The sequence below is a fragment of the Arachis stenosperma genome, chromosome 1, assembly GCF_014773155.1.
Source record: "Arachis stenosperma cultivar V10309 chromosome 1, arast.V10309.gnm1.PFL2, whole genome shotgun sequence".
Taxonomy (NCBI): domain Eukaryota; kingdom Viridiplantae; phylum Streptophyta; class Magnoliopsida; order Fabales; family Fabaceae; genus Arachis; species Arachis stenosperma.
The window spans coordinates 56,345,526-56,361,223 of record NC_080377.1 but is presented as its reverse complement, the minus strand read 5'-3'; the positions used below and the strand labels follow the sequence as shown (position 1 = coordinate 56,361,223).

General features: G+C 35.7%; 1 protein-coding gene and 1 non-coding gene across 2 annotated transcripts; one reads left to right on the top strand and one right to left on the bottom strand.

Moving 5' to 3' along the window:
* The first annotated feature begins 3,250 nt into the window (after positions 1–3,250).
* On the top strand, positions 3,251–7,068 carry LOC130942000 (ribokinase-like). Its single transcript, XM_057870666.1, has 4 exons — positions 3,251–3,934; positions 5,090–5,275; positions 5,847–6,042; positions 6,140–7,068. The coding sequence occupies exons 1-4, from the start codon at positions 3,278–3,280 to the stop codon at positions 6,229–6,231; spliced, it is 1,131 nt and encodes a 376-aa protein (XP_057726649.1). The 5' UTR covers positions 3,251–3,277; the 3' UTR covers positions 6,232–7,068.
* Positions 7,069–14,075: 7,007 nt separating this feature from the next.
* LOC130955947 (small nucleolar RNA R71) lies at positions 14,076–14,183 on the bottom strand. Its single transcript, XR_009076949.1, has one exon. It is a non-coding gene; the product is annotated as a small nucleolar RNA R71 (small nucleolar RNA).
* Between the last annotated feature and the right edge of the window lie 1,515 nt (positions 14,184–15,698).

Below are 15,698 nucleotides of genomic sequence, written 5' to 3'. Positions count from 1 at the left end.
AGTGTATTTTTAGTAATCAGGTCTAGAGTTGGACTGATGTATTTAACCAATTCCTAAATTTCTTATTACCAACAGAAAAGGGAACATCACAATCAATCACAAAGGCAGCAAACATCTAACGCGATACATGATTATCTATCTTGAGAGCCCCTTTTTTATTTTACATTTCCATCAAAGTTTGACCAATATCCTCAAAGTCTATTTTCACGCACATGTCTAAATGATGCTTAAGTGACGATGTCCCATATTGTTTACCACCAGCCTTAAACTTCTGTTTGCATCCATCACATTGAGCACGATCTATACCATCATCACCAGGTCCAAGTTTTGTGAAATATCTCCACACATTAGAAGTTGTTGCCTTCGTCTTTTTCTTTTTAATATCTTATGCCATTTCAGATCTTTCTATATTTTCAGGATTTTGTGTTACATTCTCACCATCAACTTCAGTAGAGATAGAGTTATCCATAGCAAAATCAACCACTCAACCTAAATAACACAAATATATAACAATGTCTAAATAAGTAATAAATCAATAAGAAAATATTGAAACAGCAAAATTTCAAAAGTATGAAAGAAGCTAAGCATCATAACTGAATCATCAAAGAATGCATATCAACATAAATTAAAAGTTAAGAATAAACAGTCAATAGTATATTCAATCAAGCTACCAAGCCACCAAACTAGTTTCGATGTTTGACTTCATTCATAAATTAGAAGTTAGTTGTCATCTTGCTAGCTTTTGAAATATCGCTACCTATAGCTATTCCTATATTAGTTAGCATTTTAAAAATAGGAAAAAGAAAGTTGTCTATGTCTTGAAACAAACAGTGATATAGAAGAATGCTTAATCTTTGAACTCGTTCGCATATTAAGGCATTTGCATGCTGAAAGAATAGGAAAAATGATTGGTGTTAACTGTTAAATCAAATTATTTAAAAATTTCATCCAGGATATTTATTGTTCCTCCCTAAGTAAAATAAACTGGAGAAAATGCAGAGAACTGAAACCAAAAAAACCAATTGGTTTTCCTATTTTCACTTTCATTTGTTATGTTTGATTAGGAAAACACCTGCACCTGCCCTGTCCTATTCTAATCACCTATTTGGAGAATGAATTCTTTTATTAAAATCTTCATTATATTGGTAATCGAAGAATTTACTGAATTTGTTTCAATTTTTTCTACTAATTTTGCAGAACTAATATAGCTGTCCACAGCTACAAACACATGAATATATGATAGAGCCATAGTTGTCACAGTTTCTTATTTTAACAAAAAAAGAAAATAAAAATCTTCGTTTACCGAATAACAGCCGCCGAGAAGCTGAGGAGGAGAGAGGAGCGCACTGGGAATCCGCCGGACACAGAATCGCCGAGGCCCGAGAGGCAAAGGAGGAGAGATGAGTAGAGGGCAGAGTAGAAGCAAGACCAAACAGCGCCGCTGGGACTTCGATTTGGTGAGGACCGACGAAAATCGAGATGAGACAGGGACCGGCAACAGGGAGACCGATGACAATGAGCTGCTGAAGGCTGAAGCCGAGGGTCAGGGTCTCAGGATCAGGGAAGGTTTAAGGCCGGCTATTGTTGGTGGGAAGGAAAATCTAATCTTCTATTCAGGAAACTATTTATATTATATGTGAATTTACAAAAATACCCATAAAAAAAAAGATGGCAGCCCGCCCCGCCTCGCCTTGGCCTGCAGTTTTGCTGGTGCGATTTAGGCGGGTTTTTAAAATTTGGCGGGCTCAAAATCTCACTCTGACCCGCCTTTTTTGGAGGTTTTGGCGCTCTGACCCGGCGGGTTCAACCTGTTTTGCCACTTCTAATCGCGGTACCTACTAACTTACTTGTTTGGACGCTATTAAAAAAAAATTTTAATAAAAAAATATTTTTTTTATTTTTAATGTCTTTGATAAATTTTTAATAATAAAAATAAAAATATTAAAAAAATAAATAATATTAAAAATTATAATTTACATTTTTTAAAATTTTTTTAAAAAAATATTTCTTACGTAATAAATAAATAAAAAATATTATTATTTTATTTTATCTAAATATAATTAATAAAAAAAAATTTTAGATAAAATATTTAAATATAAATTTATTTTTATTTTTATAAAAAGTTTTATATTATTAATTTTTTTTTTCAAAAATAGAGTCCAAGCAAGTTCTTTGTAGTGTGTGCACAAGAGAGATTCAAAAAGAGAAAGTGTGTACAATGAATTAAAAAAAAAAGATAAAATTACAATTAAAAAGTAGATCATTAATTAATTATTTAATTTTAAGTTTTAAAATTTAAAAAATTAGAATTAGTATTTAAACTCAATCACACTACGTACGGTTATTTCTAGTCTTGCCATAACTCTCAATACACATTCAAAACTCACCGTCATCTTCTTCGGTCCTCACCTCGCATCACTGAATTCCTCGTCGGCCATACCGACGCCGCCACATCCTCCCACCGACACCGTCCTCACCTTCGCCGGTTAGCCCGATGCGTCTCGCCCTTCGACACTCAGCCTAACGTTGCTGCCGCTTTTTCGCATGCCTCTCTTCTGAACCGGCTTCGCTTTTTCCTATTCTTTCAAGCCTCTTCTCACCGATGATACTACCATGCTCTTCTTCTCCAGATCCAAGCATGGTTAGGTTCTTTCAGATTTGAGCCCTATACTTTACAACAGTGTCGCTTTCGTCATGCCTAGTCTTTTAAAACTATGTTTCAGCACAATAGTTATTTTTTCTGTTTATTCATCATCATCTTCTTCTATTTTAATGGTCAATTTAGGATGGTCATTTTAGTAGGTATGTGGATGGTTATTTTAATTTTTATATAGATGATTATTTTGATTGGATTGAGTTTAGTTATATATAATTAAAATATGTTAGATGTTCAATTCATTAGGTATGCGATGATTATTTTTATCCTTAAGTAGATGGTTATTTTTACTAAGGGTGTGTAGCGTGTGGCAAGCCAAGTAACTACGGTGAAATGAGATGATTATTAATAAAAGTAGGGTGACCACCAGTTAAAAAAAAAAATATTAGAGTGAAATACTTTAATAAATTAAAATTTTAGATAGTTATTTTTTTAAAATAACTAATTCAATTTTTTAAAAATTTAAAATTTAAAATTTGAGGAGAAATAATTGAATGAAACTTTTTAAATTTATTATTTATTTTTATCGAATTAAATAACCAACCCATTATATATATTTTTAAGATTTCTCGTTGGCTCGGGAGCGGGATTCAGAAAGAAAAACCAAAGAAACCAACTACAATGAGGGGAATACGCCTTTCACCACCACCAATACAAACCATCAACACAATCCAATCACAAACCTTTCCCACCACCACCACAACCAACCCCAACCAAGTTCGATTCCTTCCTTTCCAATCAAAGCATAACAACAAGAAGAAAAAACACAAGACCCCAATACTATGCCTCTCTTCAACAAACCCATCCAAAATCCACCCCCAACCACCCCTCGTGGTGGTCGGTTCTGCCAATGCCGACATCTACGTGGAGATCGACAGGCTCCCGAAGGAAGGCGAAACGCTGTCAGCTAAGACCGGGCAGACCCTCGCGGGCGGGAAGGGCGCGAACCAGGCGGCTTGCGGAGGGAAGCTGTCCTACCCAACGTACTTCCTTGGGCAGGTCGGGCAGGACTCGTATGGGACGCTTGTGACTGAGGCGCTGAGGAGTGACGGAGTGTGTCTCGATCACGTGATGACTGTTAGTGGTGGGACCCCAACTGGGCATGCTGTTGTGATGCTGCAGTCTGATGGGCAGAACTCCATAATTGTTGTTGGTGGTGCGAATATGAGCTGCTGGCCTGATATTCTGCCTCAGCATGATCTTGATGTTGTCAGGAATGCTGGCATTGTATTGCTCCAGAGGGAGATTCCTGATCCTGTCAACATTCAGGTCGCAAAGGTTGGCTCTTCACTTTCCAAGCCTTTTAATTTCTCAATTGCATTTTGTGTTTCTTCGGTTCCGGTGGGATATCTATGAGTATGGGAGTGTTATGAATGCGTACTGTTTCGGAAGTTGAAAGTGATTGAAAGAGATATGATCGGCATTCTGATTTACAAAATTGGGCTCTTTGTGCCTACTTTTAGGTGAAATATGTGTTAGAGCATTCTTGCATTGGCTTCAAATGCAAACTATGCATCACCAATAAAAGCAGGACCGGGGTTGAGATCTTATCCCAGCTGTCCTACACTTTGTTTCTTGTAGCTTTCTCATTCCTTCGGCCAATCCTTGACTGAATCTATTAGAGAAAAGCGAATTTAATTCAGCAAAATTTGGTTCATTATAGATTTAAAATAACCAATCCGAAAATGGTTCCTTTTCAATTATTTCCCCAACTGAGATCTCTTGATTAGTACGTTTGTTGTATTGTATTTGTATGCCACTTCTTCAAATATCACAGATGAGCATGAACATAAATTATGGTAGAGATGAGGATGCTGTTATGGATAAGTGGCTACATGTAAACAAAATAAAGAATGAAAATATAAGAGAAAAAGTTGGACAGCACCTATTGCTGAGAAGACAGTAGAATCTTATCTCAGGATGTTTAGACACATAAGAAGAAGATTGGTAGAGCATCTAGTTAGGAGGGTAGATGAGATAAAAGGTAGAGGAAGATCCAAGAAGACTATAGATGAGGTGTTCAAAGGAGATCTATGTATAAATAGTCTCACTGTAGATATGATATAGGATAGGTAATATGATATAGGATAGGGCTCAATGGCTTGTTTGATCTATGTATCTGATCTCACCTAGTGTGATGTTTTTTTGTTGTTGTTTCTTTGAATATCAATGCCAGAAGGGTTTGTCATTTTCAAAATTCAAATGCTATTTCATCAAAGTGTAGACTCATTTGCTTTCACGTATCGTGTACTTTTGAAATTGTTGGCATGGGTTCATGTGAATATCCGGCTCATCCTTAAGATTCCTATGTTTTATCAAATTTCATCAAAATTTTCCCTTTCTCATTTTCTTCCTTTAATTAAGTTTCTAGTGAGATATTTGGTTAAAAATGATTCGTTTTGCGGTTATTGCATTATGTATTATGCTGTACAGGCTGCAAGGAGTGCTGGCATACCAGTAATTTTTGACGCTGGGGGCATGGACTCTCCAATTCCACAAGAATTACTGAACTATGTTGATATTCTGAGCCCTAATGAAACTGAACTTGGTCGCCTTACGGGAATGCCAACTGAAAGTTTTGAAGATATTGCACAGGCTGCAGCTAAATGCCATAAATGGGTAAGTTCTGTAGTACATTTGGGGTCATCATGAAATGCTTTTTTGTATTACCTTTTTCGTACACCATATTCGTTGCTTATAGATCTTTTGAGAAGAGTACACTATTTTCGGTATCAATTTGAAAATTTAATAACTTTCTGCATTGCTGTTATATGCAATAATGGTTAACTAAGATATGCCATTATATATACATATTCCATATGCTTTAAACTAAGATCCTTTTATAGTGTTGTTATGTTATATCCCTTAATTGGGTCGCACACAGCAGCTGTTTAAATTTTTTGGCTTTCATTACCCACCCTCATAATTTGCATGGCTTGCATAAATAAACAGAAATTGTTCAATAACTGTTGAAGTTACATATCCTTTTTTTCCTCTTTAATTGCACGTGTCCTCTCAATAACTTAGTTGCTCCATATATTCCAAGTTGTCTCAATTTCTCTTAGGATGTCTTTGTTAATTGCAAAATGCTGATTGATAGATGAATGAGGCTGTTGTTGCCCTGGATTTATTTATGTCTGTATGATTCTAGTTCTAATGTCATTAGTGTTCTTTATGTCTCTATTCTTAGGGAGTTAAGCAAGTACTTGTAAAGCTTGGAGAGAAAGGATCATCACTTTTTATTGAAGGAGAAGAACCGATTCAGCAACCTGCCATATTTGCTAAGAAGGTTCTCGATACAACTGGGGCTGGTGATACCTTTACAGCTGCTTTTGCTGTTGCACTCGTTGAGGGCAAATCCAAAAAGGAATGCCTCAAATTTGCCGGTATGCTTGACCTTGACCATATGCATTCCCTTTTATTTCTAGAATTTTCTATTATGGAAAATGTGCCCAACTCTTATGTGCCAATTTTGTGCAACAGCTGCTGCAGCTTCTCTGTGTGTTCAAGTGAAGGGGGCCATTCCCAGCATGCCCGATAGGAAATCGGTTCTAGAACTTCTTAGTTATCATTAAGGATCTTGCATGAGGCGGAAGGTGAAGTTGTGCATACTCACTCTTCATTTGTACTTCTTATTTATTAGTCCGAAAAATTCAAAAATCCTCTTCTAAACTATATAGGCTTGGTTTAGTAAAACTTTTAATTTTTAAAAATAGTTTTAAAAGATATTTTTTTAAAAGTTGTAATATCTATATTTGGTAAATTAAATTAAAAATGGCTTTTAATAAGCACAAGCAACAAGTGTGTTTGGTAAAATAGTTTTTAAAATTTAAAAATACTATAATAGATATTTTAATTAATGTATGATGTTATATTAGACTTTTTAATTTTGATAAGCACAAGTCAACTTTGAAAAGCTCCCCTTTAGGTGCTTTCAAAACCACCTCTACCTTTTAAAAGCTATAAGTACAAACACATGAGTTTTTTAATTTACCAAACACAAAACGAAAGCATAAGCACCTCTTCAAAAAGCTTTATCAAACCAAACCTTAGTCAACGACATGATGTCAAGATTTCGACTCACATAGGAAGTTACTGTGGTGTTTGTATCTTAAATTGTCAGTACTGTGCCATTGTTCATGATTCTTAGTTAATTATTATTTAAATGAGAAATGATAAATCCCCATTGGATCCCCTTAAATATCCTTCCAGTGTATTGAAATCTTAAGAAGCAATAATAATTCTATGTGAGAATTTTCAAGTGCACTTTTGGGGGTCAGTCATCCCATTCTGTAGTTTATTGCCATTGAAATAAGATTAAGCTAGCTACTTAGGCTGAGTAATCACTTCTGAGGTTACAGGAAAAGTTTGATTCGTGTGGTTGTAACATACATGGAAAGAGTCATTTTAATAAATTAGCTTTCTTAATTCAGGGGAAGAAAGAAAAAAAAAAGAAGAAAAAAAGATCACCCGGCTAATGTGATGAGTTTTCTAGCCAAAATGTTAACTTTGCTGGCTTTCTAGGCTATACTTGGATTGGTAGTACTTAGAGAAATAGAACAGAGTCCAGCAAAATGGAGTTTCTATTGCTTGGATTAATAATATATGGTTGAAAGAAAAAGTTGGTAATGAAGTGGATTTAACCTTGCATCATTAAAGATTTAGTTTATGATGCAATGAACGAAGTCTTGATGATCAAACAATGGAATGGAATTTAAACTATTTCTTTTGCGTTTCAAATTTTCACTTTACTTTAATATCAATACAAAATATTGTTATAAGAATCGGATCAAATTAGATGGTCTGGCCAGGTTATTTGAGAACCGGCCACCACACTAGTCTGGTCAGTGCAAAAATAATTAGTAGTGAATTAGTCAAAAACAAAAAAACCGGTTAAACAACTGATTAACTGGCGAATCGATTTGATTTTTTAGTGGTTAAATGGTTTAAAATAATAAAATACAAAAAACAAATAATTTTTTTAGGAATTTATATATTTTATACATAAATATATTTTTTTAATATCTATTTCTACTTCAGTTGAGTTGTAGTTGAAGCTATAAACTTTTGAACTTTTAATTTTATCGATTTGATCATTGGTTCGACTTTTAAAACCTTAATACAAACATAGCCTTAGGAAGTTTGTGTGTGAGTTGACCAGACTTTCAATAATTTTGGATTGTATAATTATTTAAAGGCGAATAAACACCTGATCCAATTCTTGTCTACTTACATAAAGGACAATACGATCTTTAATACAAAAAGAGTCAATAAGGTCAAATAACTTTATTATTTTGAGACAGCATAACCTGTGTGCTAAAAGGACCAACAAATAGGGGTGTAATCGGTTTGGTTTGGTTCAGTTTCGAAACAAAAATCAATTAAATTGACCTGATCGGTTTTAAAATGATATTAACCATTCGGTTTGTTATTTGTCGAACCAAACCGAACCAACAGCGGTTTGATTTGGTTAGTTTTTTTTTAGTTTTTTTACACCTAATAATCAAAATTTACCATAAAATAAAGTTTAAAACCGTCAATAAACTAGAATAATAAGAGTATATCACATCCAAATTTAATACAAATTCAACTTAATTAAACATAAAACAAAGATAATTAAAAATGTCTAGCAAAACAATAAAAACAAACACACTTTAAAATATACTAAAAATCGAAACAGTCATTTTAAACCAAATAAAAACCAAACAGCCACCATGCTTAATATGAATCCACACTAGATTCGTCATCATCTTTTCTGGTTGGTGGAATTTCTACAAAAATAAAACAAAAAATCAATATAGATTATAAACATAAACATCACTAAAAGTATTGTTTCCAGCCACAAATTTAGCATTAAAAATTGTTCAAAAATATTGTTTTCAACATTTAAAGCTTATATATGTTTAGCTTTGAGAGTAATAGTTAAAATTTATAAATTAAAATAGTGTGTGTTAGAGAGAATTGTGTGCAGAGTAGAGAATTATTAATTATAATGCAGTGGTTGAAGCATAAAAGATAAATTTGTGACTAACCAAAATATCCCAAATCCATAACTTATAGAAAAAAGAACACCAAAAATTAAATTACGAAGATACTTAGACAGAAAAAGATATCCAAATCCCTCAGGTTCATAGTTATTAGTTAATTACAATTCATTATTCATCTACAGCTATTGCAATGGTTTTAATTCACAGCCTTCAAGCACCATTGGAAGAGATACAATATATTTATCTATCTATCAATCTGTGTACAAAGAGAGTAAGCAAGTAAACGATAAGAAGTTTAAGCCACTAAAGTAAGTAAACGAAAATTCAAGTACCCTAAAAATCATAATAAGCCACATAAACTACCTCACATAGTTATTGAACTATGCAGCAGGCGACTGCAAACAAAACTACAGCAGCTCATAAACAGAATTTAGGTTTACAATTCATTTTTAAACAGCTCATAAGCAGAACCAAAACAGCTCATAAACAGAACCATAATTAATTCATTTTTGAAGCCAATCAACAGAATTTAAATGACCATAAACAATCAGAGACAACAACATAAAATTAATGAAATGAGACTATGAGAGACATGTGTGTTCTATATATAAATTGAAAATTTCTGAATGACGATGATGACCTTTAATTCCAATGTGAGTTGTAACTTTTTTCAATATTTTTAGGTTTACAATTACATACACACATTCATTCAAAACAAGAGCAAAAAGACACCAAGATTAATTACATAATATTCAAAACTCATCCAACAAGATTAGCAAGTAGCAAGCCAAGACCACATAAAAATATCCACATAAATAAATAAATAAATGTATATTCTGGATTCAAACAGCTACAATTACATGATTATATATCACAAATGTTCATCATGTGCAAAATAACCAACCACCAAACCATAATCTTCAAACAAAATTTTTCTGCTTAATTTATTAAATTAAAATTGCTAAAACATACAAATATCTCAAGCTCTAAATGGATTACGATAAGATCTGTTGAAACGAGAGTTTCTAGTTTCTAGTAGTAATTTTTTCTTTTATCAATATCATGAACAAATTTCTTAAATTAAATACTAACCTCCGAAGAAGACATTGTTCAGTTGTTTTTTGCAGGAGAGGGCTCGGCGACCGGAGTGCTGCTCGGCGACTAGAGTGCTGCTCCGCTTAGGGTTTGTTACCACGGCTTATGATTGGACGGCAGCTTCGAGCGACGGTGGAGGGCGCAAACTGGATGATGCTTCTGGGTTTCTGGGTACACGACGGCGTTGCTCTTTGCTACGCCTGCGAGTCTGTGATGGAGATGAATGGATGACTTACGACGGCTTCGAGCGACAGTGGAGGGCTTCCTTGATGGTGGATGACGCTCTCTGGCTCTCTCAAGCTCTCATTCTTTCAGTCATGGCCGCATGGAGGAGGAAGAATGGAATTTGGAAGTGAGCTATGGGTGAGTGGGTGTCTGTGTGAGGAGTGGGGCTGCGTGAGTGAAAGGGAAAGAGAGTGAGGGTATTCAGATTTAGGGTTTTATTCCTAAGTTAAACTAAGGGTAAACCAGTAAAAAGAACCACTAGAGAACATCTTAGTTGGTTCAGTTTTTACTAAATCAACCAAAAACCGAACCAAACTGATCGGTTTAGTTCAAAAAAATAATAAAAAATCGATTTTTTTATTTTTAATTCAGTTGTTGTAATTTTCGGTTCGGTTTTGCGAAATTTTTCGGTTCGACTCGGTACTTTACACCCTTACCAACAAGTACTAACAAAAGATTAGTTTAGTGACGATTTTAAACCTTTCCAACTTTTTAAGTAGCAAGAGGAACAACCATCACTATCACCTTGCTTTGTTTTTAACTTTTTATCATCATAACTTCTATTTCCGCTATTACTATTGGCTACCATGATTGTCTTCTCTACTATCTCTAACACCATCACGATCACTATCTCGTTTTTGCCATTCCTTTTCCTTCTCTCACACCGTTGACGAGTCCATATTTGATGATATATTTTGACTCAATTTAGATGAATTTTTTTCACATAAACTCACAATTGAGCACCAAAATAGCATACTTTTCTGTTTGATCCCTAAATTGAACCTAAATGTGAAAACATGAATTTTTGTGCCTAAATTAGTTATTTTAATTCCATTTTCATGCCATCCGATGCCGTGATATGATTTGTGAGTGATTTCAAGTCATTGAGGCAAGATTGACTAAGCAAAAGTGGAAGAAAGCATGTACAAGGGAAAACACATGAAGAAAACAAGGAAAAATACACTGAGCGAAGTGTGCATGTGCACAAGCAAGCGTGCGTGCGCATAAGAAGAGATTTGCATGTGTGCGTACGCACAGGACCCTGCACGTGGTTTCATTAATAAAACATGTGCTGCGCGATTTCTAAGGGCTTTTGGCCTAATTTTTGAAGGCTAGAGGCTGAATTGAAGTGCTATATGAAGGGAGTATCAACACATATGAAGGCATTAGGTAAAGTTAGGACTTAGAACTTTATTTTTTTACATTTTTTCCATAGTAGTAGGAGTAGGAGTAGGAGTAGTATAGATTAGGGAGAGCTCTCTTAGGATTTTAATTAGGGTTCAATTGTAGCACTTTATAGAAGCTTTGATATTTGATTTTGCTCATCTTTATTGTAAGTACTCTCAATTTCCTCTTTAATTATAGCACATTTACTTTCATTTGCTTTGGTTCAAGTTACTTGTTTATAATTGTAATTTTGAGTTTCTTGAAGTTTTGATTAATGGATTTCATATCTTATGCTTTCTTTATACTTGATTGCTTGTCTCTTGTTGATATTGTTGATAGTTGGTTATAGTTTTCTATTTTTCCTTGCAATTTTTCATGTTTTACTTTTATGCACACAAGGTGTTTGTGAAAATGCTCATTATGGATTTTGAGTAGATTTTCACACCTTGGCTTGGGATTTGAGTTCCTAGGATACTAGAGTTATAATGTCCGACATTTAGCGGTAGCTCTTGGGTAGTTAGTTGACTCTTGTTTCTATTGGCGCTAGTTTTTTATCAACTAGTTTGATAAGTTGGCTAGGACTTATGGATTAAGGTCAATTATGCTTGTTTGACTTACTCTTCGATGTTAGTGGTAGACTAAGTGAGATTGACTCATCATAATTATTATAGTTGTGATTATGACGATGATAGGATTCCTTAGATTCTCATTTTCCCAATCAAGGCCCTTTTATGCATATCTTTGTATTTTTACTAGTTTTGATCTTATTTTCCTTTTTGTTTGCACTAATATCAATTTTGATCATTCCTTACTTCTTTTATTTCTTAGTTCTTTTAATCTTCCGTTCTTTGATTTGGAAACCACTCTGTTTTGTTCTCACAACCAAAAGTGTGTAACATTTCAATTGCATCCTAGGGAAGACGACGCGAGGTTGAATTACTCTCGGTTGATACATTTGATTTGAATTCTTTGATGTTTGGGATTTAATTTTCAATTTGGACTATACTCACAACGGAATTATTTTTATCTAATTTTCGAACCGGTGCAAATCCTAACTCGTCATGTTTTTGGCACCGTTGCCGGGGACGCAATTGGTGTTATATCTTAGGTTGTTGTAAATATGTCAATAGTATAAATAGCTTACTCTTTGGTTATTTGGTTGTTTTTGCTAATATTTAGGTGTTTGTTTTCTTGTTTTATTGATGCCTTTCGCTTTTATTTTCTATTTTCTTTATGAGTTATCACCCTTGTTGCTTGGAGCTTGGTTGTGACTATTTTGTAGGGTATGATGAATTCAAATTGGGATTGCATATTGGAATGGGAGAAGCAATGGAGGGAGGAGCAATCTTCTCCATACTACAACGAGCTAAATCCTCTCCCAAACCCTCCCCAATGTGCATACCAAACCCAAAGATATGAGAGATACCCCATACACAAACCCCAATCACCAAACCTTCAAGCACCACACTATAGACCTCCATGGAACTAAAATGTCTATACACCTTATTACCAACCATATGAACCATCACCTCCTTTTACACCACCTCAATATCCCCACCCACATGACACACCTTCCAACTATACAACCTTTCTCCCAAATTATGAACCTCAATTTTCACCCAAATGTGAAATTTTCCAACCCTTGTCCAAGAAGAACAAGCCCTTCAAGCATTCTTCCAAGAGCAAGAAGGGTTTCAAAGGAAGCAAGGGGAATTCATGGCTACCATAGTCGAAGCGGTGAATCGCTTGACCTTACTACGCTGAAGCAATCAAGACATTCCCCTTGAGAAATGTGGAGGAGCAATGAAGGAGTGTAGAGAGGAAGATAACATAGAGCCACAAGGGAAAGAAGAAGAGTTAGATCATGCTATGCAACAAGAGGAAGAAAGAGAAGTATGTGAACCAGAGGAAAGAAAGGAAGAATTGAGAGGGATTGCGTAAGATGAGGATTCCATCATTGGTGATTTTTTGTCCTCCTTGGTCAATCCCCTCGATGATCCTAATGAGCCTCTTCCCATTAAGTTTAATAGAGACATGGAGGTGGACTTCTCACAACCTCCGTGTTATGACTTAAGTAATGGGGAAAGAGGAGAAAGAAGATGATGAGAAAGCAATTTTGTTTCAAGGACAAATTGAGTGGGTAACAATTTCCTCCATGAGCTTCATAGGCCCACATCAATTTGCTTTCTTGAAAATGGATTATCAACTTAGGGTGCTTCTTAGAGCGTTAAGTAGTGAAGGATTGGATGTTGGTTGCCAAAGGGATTCAAGGTATAAATGGTGCAAGGATCAATTAGGAGGATTCCAAGGATTATTTGGGTGCTTCAAAGGTGATTCAAGAGGTTGTTCATCCAAGGGCACAAATAATTATCAACAAGAGGGTGATAGAGAAACCAAAGTGTGGGATCCGGGCATTAATTTCAAGAGTCAACACTTATAGATCCTAGTTGCTAGCTTGGAGTCTCTTACGAGTTTGATGCAATTCATTTGGGATCCCGGAGGTCAAATCAAGAGCAGACTTGGTTGGAGATTCAAGGAGGAGTGGAAACATAAGCTGCCCTAACAAGGATCTCCTCAAAAAGTCCAACTTAAAGACTTTAAACCAAAGTACTAGGTGGGAGATACCCACCATGGTAATATCCTTCTAACTTTCTCTTTTTTTAGCTTTTATTGCCTAAATAATTGAGTATTTTGCTAGTTCTGTTAGTTGCATTTTGATGGTCGTTAGGTAATTCTAATAGAATAATGTGTTTTTGGAGTTTGACATGTTTTGGGACTTGAAAACCTGTTTTGGATATCATGATTAGTGCCTTAGAGGCATAACTTTTGTTGAAGGAACAGAGTCTTGTGCGTACGCATAGTATTGTGTGCGCGCACACTTCCCCTATTTTTCGTAGCTAGTCAATGCCTTCTTGGCAAAGTTCTTTCCACCTCAAAAATTGAGTAAGCTTAGAGTGGAAGTCCAAACCTTCAGACAGAAGGATGGAGAATCCCTCTATGAAGCTTGGGAAAGATACAAACAATTGATCAGAAAATGTCCTTCTGACATGCTTTCTGAATGGAGCATCATAGGTATTTTCTATGATGGTCTCTCTAAACTATCCAAGATGTCTTTGGATAGCTCTGTTGGAGGATCTCTTCATCTGAAGAAGACGACTACAGAAGCTCAAGAACTAATTGAAATGGTTGCAAATAACCAATTCATGTACACTTCTGAAAGGAATCCTGTGAACAATGGGACAAATCAGAAGAAAGGAGTTCTTGAGATTGATACTCTGAATGCCATTCTGGCTCAGAACAAGATATTGACTCAACAAGTCAATTTGATTTCTCAAAGTCTGTCTGAAATGCAAAATGCACCAAGCAGTACTAAGGATGCTTCATCTGAAGAAGAAGCTTATGATCCTGAGAACCCTTCAATGGAAGAGGTGAATTACATGGGAGAACCCTATGGAAACACCTATAATTCTTCATGGAGAAATCATCCAAATCTCTCATGGAAGGATCAACAGAGACCTCAACAAGGTTTCAACAACAATAATGGTGGAAGAAACAGGTTTAGCAATGGCAAGCCTTTTCCATCATCTTCTCAGCAACAGACAGAGAATTCTAAGCAGAACCACTCTGACTTAGCAACCATGGTCTCTGATCTAATCAAAACCACTCAAAGTTTCATGAATGAAACAAGATCCTCCATTAGAAATTTGGAGGCACAAGTGGGACAGCTGAGCAAGAAAGTTACTGAACTCCCTCCTAGTACTCTTCCAAGCAATACAGAAGAAAATCCAAAAGGAGAGTGCAAGGCCATCAACATGGCCGAATTTGGAGAGGAAGGAGAGGAAGTGAACGCCACTGAGGAAGACCTCAATGGGCGTGCACTGACCTCCAATGAGTTCCCTAATGAGGAACCATGGGAATCTGAGGCTCAAAATGAGATCATAGAGATTCCATTGGATTTACTTCTGCCATTCATGAGCTCTGATGAGTATTCCTCCTCTGAAGAGGATGAGTATGTCACTGAAGAGCAAGTTGCTAAATACCTTGGAGCAATCATGAAGCTAAATGACAAGTTATTTGGTAATGAGACTTGGGAGAAAGAACCTCCTTTGCTCACCAAAGAACTGGATGACTTGTCTAGGCAGAAATTACCTCAAAAGAAACAAGATCCTGGGAAGTTTTCAATACCTTGTACCATAGGCACCATGACCTTCAAGAAGGCTCTGTGTGACTTAGGGTCAAGTGTAAACCTCATGCCTCTCTCTGTAATGGAGAAGCTAGGGATCTTTGAGGTACAAGCTGCAAGAATCTCACTAGAGATGGCAGACAACTCAAGAAAACAAGCTTATGGACTTGTAGAGGATGTTCTGGTAAAAGTTGAAGACCATTACATCCCTACTAATTTCATAGTCCTAGAGACTGGGAAATGCATGGATGAATACATCATCCTTGGCAGACCTTTCCTAGCCACAGCAAGGGCTGTGATTGATGTTGATGGAGGTGAACTGATCATTCAAGTGAATGAAGAATCCTTTGTGTTTAAGGCTCAAGGATATCCCTCTGTCACCATG